The sequence below is a fragment of the Quercus suber genome, unplaced genomic scaffold (genome assembly GCF_002906115.3).
Source record: "Quercus suber isolate HL8 unplaced genomic scaffold, Cork oak 2.0 scaffold_48, whole genome shotgun sequence".
In the NCBI taxonomy this organism is placed as follows: domain Eukaryota; kingdom Viridiplantae; phylum Streptophyta; class Magnoliopsida; order Fagales; family Fagaceae; genus Quercus; species Quercus suber.
The window spans coordinates 247,634-255,524 of record NW_027069513.1 but is presented as its reverse complement, the minus strand read 5'-3'; the positions used below and the strand labels follow the sequence as shown (position 1 = coordinate 255,524).

Sequence of the window (7,891 nt, the reverse complement as noted above, 5' to 3'; positions counted from 1 at the left end):
AATTTGTATTAGTCATCTACTTTTATCTATATCATGATGGTGTTTGTGAAGAGTGTTCTTCAATTTTTTGCATATAATATCGCATGGACTATATGCTACTGCTACTAGTGTCTAAATTAGTGAGTGGATTAATCTTGAATTAGCATAGAGAACCTAGGGGGTTGGTCGAGTTAGTTGGGCTCTCGGTCTCAAGGTACTTGTATTGGGCTTGACTGGGTGTGCTCTCCAGTTCGAGTCCTGCCACCTGCATTTTGAAAAGAATTTTTTGGGCTAGCGCTTTACCCCTTCGTGGGCCCACCCGGCGCGAACAGTGATCAATTTTTTGCATATAATATCACATGGACTATATGTTACTGCTGCTAGTGTCTAAATTAGTGAGTGGATTAATCTTGAATTAGCATAGAGAACCCAGGGGGTTGGTGAGTTAGTTGGGCTTTCGGTCTCAAGGTACTTGTACTGGGCTTGACTGGGTGTGCTCCCCAGTTCGAGTCCTGCTACCTGCATTTTGAAAAGAATTTTCTGGGCTAGCGCTTTACCCCTTTGTGGGCCCACCCGGCGCGAACAGTGATTAGTTTCTGGTTGAAAGACTTGAGAAAACACTGTGCGAGAGCAAAAAAAAAAAAAGATAAATAGGAGAAGATCCCCCTTATGTTTATTCCTTGATATGCCCTCAATTTTTTATGCAAATAGCTCTAGAGAACTTAGACAATTCCTAAGTAAGTAAAATTTTCATATTGGATATTCTAATGTCAGGGTTGGTTTGATTTCCTTGAATGGTAGAAAATGGTGTCATCGTGTCTACCTCATATTGGATTATTCTAATTCATTTGGGCTTTCAAAGGAATGCTACAATTTTTTTTTTTTTTTTAATAAAGGAATACTACAATTCAACCATGATATTTTCCACATTCTCCATTGAAAAATTGTTTTATTATTATTATTATTATTATTATTATTATATATATTTTTTTTTTTTTTTTAATAAAGGAATACTACAATTCAACCATGATATTTTCCACATTCTCCATTGAAAAATTGTTTTATTATTATTATTATTATTATTATTATTATATATATATAGTGAAAAAGAAAGCTGTATGGTCAAATAAAACTTGATGCATAATTGGACAAATTGATGGATCATGGATATTATTGGCAGAGACAAGCAAAACAAGTCTGCAATCCATGTGATTCAGGAGCTCAAGATTCATGTTCCAAGCTTTCAATAACTTAACTAATTAGATTAAAAAATAGCTAGAGAAAGCACCAAGGAGTTGTTGTTGCACTATTTTCATGAAATTATGCAATTTAGTTCCTCATTTTAGTCAACAGGCTGTGGAAGCTTTTAGTCTTGGTTTGAAAGGTACCATGAATTTTGGAAATTTTATATATTCTATAGGTTCATTCCAAGAGGAGTGGAATAAGATTCCATCACCAACCAACAAGAAAAGTATGACCAAATTCCTTCACCTTTTTTGCATATATATATATATATATGTATACAAATTTGGTGGCAAAACTATGCACAACACAGTTGAATTACATTATTGAAACCAGCCTCAATTAGCCCTCCTTCTCAAAGAGACAATTCAAATGCAGTAAAAGCGCATAATTAATCATTGAGCAAAACTTAGGTACAGTACTTAGGTGCTGTTCCTTAGGTTTTCTTTTCAAGATTTTGCCATGTGGATTTTTTCTCATAGGATGGAAGTGTATTTTTTAGTTAAGTAACCACATGACTGAATCTTAAGAGGAAAATCTAAGCAACAGCACCTGAGGTACTGTACCTAAGTTTTGTCCTTAATCATTAATTAGTTTTTTTACATACATCATAACTAAAGTCAAGCACAGCAGAGAAGAAAACAAATTAAATACGGCTGCAATAAAACTGTAACTTACAAAAGCAGATAAAAGTAACAATCTTTTTCCTTTTTTTTCTCTTCCTCCCTTGTTCAAAAAAATGCATAATAAAAATTTATAGACAAGAAATATAAGAATAACAAGCATAGGGAATATTCACTTTTCAACATCCAGCCTTGCTAGTTCTAACACTTCATTATGTAGCTGTGTCATGGCTTCGTAACATTTCTCAACATATATATACTCATTTTTTAAACATATACATAATAAGGAATTGAATTTTGGGTATTGAGGAGCATTTAAAAGTCTTTGAAACAAAATTACAACTATGATATAGCTTATACACAATGAATCTTCTCAGAAGTAACTAGACTGATCCTGCAAGACCTCAAGCTGAGCCAATAATTTTGCAACAGTTGGTTTCAATTTGGGGTCGCCATTCTGGGCTAAATCGATAAGCACTACCTGAGCTGATTCCCCATACTTTACTCTGTATTCATCAACTCTTAAAATCCTCTCCAATATCCATAGTGCTTTCTCCTGAGCCTTCACATTACCTGATTCTAAAAATTTTATAATGGCTTGAACGCCTGATATTTTGGCAATGTAATTGCTTCCATTCTCCCAAATTTCATCTTGCAAGAGAGTTGCAAGGGAGCCAAGTACAGCCTCATCTGCTTCCCTATCTTTACCTTCCAATATTTGAACCAATGGAGGAATGGCACCTGCCTTGACCAAACAAAGTGTACTATTTACAAAGCAGAAACCATCATGAACATCACAATAGGCATCTGCAGAAGCAGGAACACACAACCACCTTGACTTTCTAGGCTTTCTAAGAGATAGTGTATTCTGTGATAACTGGGCTAGTGAGGTTGCAGCTCTGCATTTTGCAACTGGTGACCCACTTGAAAGCAATTTCAGAAGCAAAGGAATCACCCCATGTTCCGCTGAGAGAAGCTGTAACTTCTTATCAGAAGGATTTGTGAACCGAATTAGTACACCTGCAACGCTCTCTTCTAACCAGCATTTTGTGGGTGTTGAAGGTGCATTGCTTGAACTAATAATAGAGATCAAAATTGGCAGAAAATTTGCCTTCTTAAGTATATCCGTTGCTTTCTTATAGCTAATGGGAAGATTGCTTAGTATGCCAACTGCTGCAGCTTTTTCACTCTCAGATGTTGATGATGAAATAATACTGACAATTGTACTAATGTGTGTTTCTCCTAGCTGTTCAGTTAACTCTTCTGGTAAATATTTAGATAGGGTGTAAATCAAGTTTAAGGAAAGACTCCTGATTTTTGTGTTGTTTTCCATCAGGAATGGTAGAAGTAGCTGAATGGCACCATTTTCTTTCATTTTCCTTCTAACTTTGGATGCACTAGAATGGGCAGCAATGCTGTTAAGTGCTTGTAAGAGGTGACACTGAATTACTGGACTAGACAGATTTAAAAGTGAGAGCATCTGATGTGCCACATCTTGGTTAACAAGAATGGATTCTGACTCTGCAACCCTTGCAAGAATTGCTGATGCTGGCTCCCGAAGAGTCATGAGCACAGACGTGACAGAGAAGAGGAGCTGAAGCAGCAGTGCTACTATTCCTGAACTAATCAAGCGTTGAATGTTTTCTGGCAATCTGGATAAATTTTGCAATGCACTTAAAGCTGATAATTTAGATTCAAGTTTTCCTGCATTAAACATCTTGACAAGGGGCTCAATTGCCCCATCTTCTCCAAGTGCAGCTCTCCACTTATCTGTCAGCTCCATCCTTGATAGTGCTGTTGCCATGAGAACCTTACTCATGTCAGAACCTGCATATACATTGCATGGAGTGTTAATCAGAGAACTTATACTTTTTGTACCCTGCAGAGGAGAAACAGAATTTGTGCTTTACTAGTGACAAACCTTAATATATTTAAGATACAAAAGCTGGGAACTAAAAGCGTGCGCACACAAGCATATGGTCACTGTTTTAATTGAATTATACATGGACAAGTGGTGACAAAAACAAATTCTCTTCAATTTTAACCCAGTCACTCAAACCATATCACCAAAATTTGACCATCTGTGACTTAATGCAATCTGCAGCAAAAGTATGGTGTTTAAAGGGGGTGAAGGGTAGGATTGAAGTCTTCAATTGGCTTTTTCCTAAATTTAAGGTATATATATCCTATTAATTGCTCCTCTAATGGACACACCAAACCAGCTATTACCTCTTTTCATCAAAGCCAAAAATTGAACTACACACGAACCCAATCCCATTGATGTCTTCACTGCAATGTTAAGATGCAGCGAGCTTTTATTTTCTATCACGAGGTCTCCAAATCCATTGCCCCAATGACTTTGAAAAAGAATGAGCCAGTTGCTTATCTTAATTATCAAGTCTTACTGTAAAAAAATTCTTGGATGTGAGAGAATCAAGACCCTCCTCTCCTTCAATCAATTATGTCACAATTGGTGCTTCAAGTCCATATTTGACTCCAATTTGATGAAATAGAAGACTAGTACAAATCCAGAATTTTTTATATCAAAATTTTAAACCACTCTAAACTAAACTAGAATGACAATTCAACATCAAAGGAACAGAACTAAAACAGATATATGGTAAAATAGGAAAGGCACAAAGTAGCACACAGAAAAGTCAGTGTAATCACCTTCCTTTAGGTACTGAACCAGTGGCTTAAAGTAACCAGCCTCTGCCATATGAAGCGCATTTTGAGTGTTACTTGAAAAGGCATTTAACAATTTCCCTGCATCTCTGGAAGCAACTGGATCATCCCCATTTAGCATAGCAACTAACATAACAATACACCCTTGAATTCTGCCCATCCGCCGCCTAACTGCAGGAAGATCAGAGAAATTTACCAACAGGCCAACAGCTTCTCTCCTCTCTTCCACATCCCGTGTCAAAGACTTCACCAGCGTTGACAAATACTCAACATCCACCATCTTTTCCTGTACACTCCAATTAATGAAAAAACATATAAATTTGTGATTTTTGAAGTCCAATCCAAATGTTGGGTTAGTGGGGAAAAACAGACAATAGATTTACATATCATATACCTTGTTATCAGCATTCTCCAAAGCTAGTCTTCTTAGTATTTGAATTATAGTCAACCTATTCTCCGGCCTGCTTGAACCTAAACGATTAAACAGAATTGGAATAATCCCTTCTTCATCAATCCATTCATTACTAACTTTTTCACTTCCAATCAACTCATTCAATCCCAAAAGTGCATATTTGAATTCTTCATCATTGCCATACTTGAGTTGCAACACAACATCACCAATATCAAGAGATTCAAGACTAATACTCTCCTCCTCTATTTCATTCACCACTTTCAACTCACTAACAAACTCCGATACCCAACTTGAACTAGGACTAGAATCCAAACTAAACCTTGCACTCATCAATTCTTTATGTAAGTCCCCAATCTTTTCTTTTAAATCTGTGGACACTCCAAGACTAGCTAAGAGCAAAAGGCCTAGTGACCGGCCAAGATCATGAGTCACTTCCTCCACATGCTTAACAAATGTATCTGAATTGGGACTTTGTACCAAAACCTTGGAGCGGTTAAGCTGTTCCTCAAGGGATTCCACTGCTTTTCGAATAGTTGACCTGTCCATGAACTTTTCGTTGTCCTTTAATTCATTCAGACTTGGTGAAAACCTTTCAACAAGCAGTGCAAATTCTGTGAAAACCTCTCTTTCAGTATCTGAGTCTTTTGCCAGCGAGACAATCTCGTCCACCATTGCTATTAGCTCTGTCATGAGCTCTAAAAAGCTTCTAGTATCAATAGTTCCCATTTCTTTATGTGACACAGAGATTAAAGAACAAGATGAGGAAGGACTTAGCCAAATAGACAAAATTTTGATATACAAACCAAAAAAGAAAAACTGTATGTCTCTATGTGTCTATGTGAGGAAGAAATAAACAAATAGAAGAAGTATACAAAGAAAAATAGTGGGAATTGAGAGAGAGAAAGACAAGAATAAGAAGAAATATAAGGGGGGTACTTATTCTTTTGTATTCTTTATGCTTCTCTATGCCTTTTGTACAAATAAGAAACGTATATATAGAGAAACAAAAAAAAAGCAAAGAACAAAAAAAGAATTCAATAGAAAAGAGAGAACAGTCAGAGAGAGTGAACAATAAGGAGCTGAACCTGCGGAGCAAAAGGCAAGAAAGACTGACTGAAGGACTGACTGAGTGGCTGAGACTGCAAACCAAAACTTTGTTGCTGTATATTTCAGCTCTACGTCTTAGACCAGTAACCACAAAGAAAAAAATCAAAGGCAAAGAAAAGACCAAGACTTGTATATATAATTCATGTTCTTGTTCTTCTTCTTGTTGATCTTGTTGGGTCAGAAATATATGAATGAAACAAAGAAAAGATAGAGAGAGATTGTTGGAGTTTTGCAGTTTGGTATCATGCGGAGAAGGGTATTTGGTGAGTCAGTGTCAAACTGTCAAAGTCTGCTCTTATCACACGTTAATCAAGTTACCAACAATTATAAATGTACAACCTCTTCTTCGTCCTCTTCTTCAGCCATTTTCGAGGTGAAAATTCAATGAGAGAAGACGAAGTCAAATTCTGTGTTCCTCTCTCTCTCTTTCTCTTTCTCCCTTTCTTCTCCGTTTGACTTGGCCTTTTGAGTGTGTAACTGTTTTTATTTTATTTTATTATTATTATCCACAATTCTAACTTACGGTTTGCTTTGGTTATTTTTAGTTTCACACATAACAAAGGAGCTTTTACTTTGTGGGCTTTTGGAATCATTGAATGTGAATGTGTGCGGCAAATTCTTTCTTGGGGTCACCGGTCACCTTTTTCTTCCATTTTTGAAGCGGGTTGAATAAGGGGTTTGTGGCTTACAGTGGGATCATATAAGAACATTTTGTTTTTACATGCTGTAATATTCAGGCAGTGTTTGTATAAATTGTTGCAAAACAATGTTTAAAGTTTAAAATGATTGTTTGTAAATATAAATAAATAAAGCTATGAGGAATTATTTTTACGAAACGGAGTTTTAAGTTTTAAAAATACACTTTTAAATTCCCATAACGCTTAATCAAATAGACTCATAATAACCTATATAAAAACATGTAAAACATAAAATGATTGGAATAAAAATATATACTATTTTTTTAGGAATATATATATATATATATATTAGCTTTTAATTTATGTATACGCATATCTAGAGGAGGTCCATTACGTATACATAATTAGTTTTCTTAATAAAGGAGAACCAATTATGTGCCAGAGCTCCCACTTTTTCTTCTTCTTTTTACGGATAATTTGACCATTGACAATTGAGAATGAAGGATTTAAACCCTAGATGCGTGTAGTGGAAATACTAAAAAATGTCAATTGAGTTTCAAGTCTCTTAATTATTCAATATATATCACAATATACTAGTATTTTTTTTTTTATTTAATGAAGACCAATATTTTGGTCTTGATTGAATATAGTTAAATAATGTTTTACAGCTCAGCATTAACTAATATTAGATTGACCCCATTCTCTTCCAAAAATAAAAGAAATTGACCCCATCCGTGCATCATAAATGAACAGGTAGGTTGGAAAGGATTTTGATTTCTCAACTACAAGAGGGAGGGTATGATAAAAGATTAGGTAAAATGTAATTGGATTAATGAAAAATTTTAAACTTAAGAAACATTTTTTATGGTTGAAAAATGAAAAAGACTTCCCTATTCAATTTTTTTATTTAAAAAAAAAAAGACTTCTCCCTTCCCAAACAGACTTCACCCATTCTTCTTCCTAAAATGTCACCACAAGATTGTGTGTAGAACAGAACAAAAGTCATGCCCACATGGGTTAGTATAAGGCTCTAAGCAATAATAAATAATTAATTTTTTTACCAAAAAATAAATATATAATTAACATGGTCATTTGGGTGGTTAAGTATTTTGATTAGAATCAGGGCCGGCCCAACAAAATTTGGGGCCTAGGGCAAAAATTTTATATGGGGCCTTTTTATATGTAAACATTAATTAAATAAAATC

At 35.2% G+C, this 7,891-nt stretch overlaps 1 protein-coding gene across 1 annotated transcript; it reads right to left on the bottom strand.

Moving 5' to 3' along the window:
- Positions 1–1,991: 1,991 nt before the first annotated feature.
- On the bottom strand, positions 1,992–6,460 carry LOC112001683 (U-box domain-containing protein 44). The gene is made up of 4 exons (XM_024033860.2): positions 6,027–6,460; positions 4,924–5,669; positions 4,515–4,815; positions 1,992–3,671 (listed from the first exon to the last, which is right to left on the bottom strand). The coding sequence occupies exons 2-4, from the start codon at positions 5,665–5,667 to the stop codon at positions 2,218–2,220; spliced, it is 2,499 nt and encodes an 832-aa protein (XP_023889628.2). The 5' UTR covers positions 5,668–5,669; positions 6,027–6,460; the 3' UTR covers positions 1,992–2,217.
- Positions 6,461–7,891: the final 1,431 nt, after the last annotated feature.

What these genes read in the sequence shown, in the direction of transcription:
- LOC112001683 (XM_024033860.2), bottom strand. Translation starts at nt 5,667, where the DNA reads ATGGGAACTATTGATACTAGAAGCTTTTTAGAGCTCATGACAGAGCTA. An exon ending in TGGAGAATGCTGATAACAAG is followed by an intron (nt 4,816 to 4,923) that starts GTATATGATATG and finishes TGGAGTGTACAG; the next exon opens with GAAAAGATGGTGGATGTTGA. An exon ending in GGTTCAGTACCTAAAGGAAG is followed by an intron (nt 3,672 to 4,514) that starts GTGATTACACTG and finishes ATGTATATGCAG; the next exon opens with GTTCTGACATGAGTAAGGTT.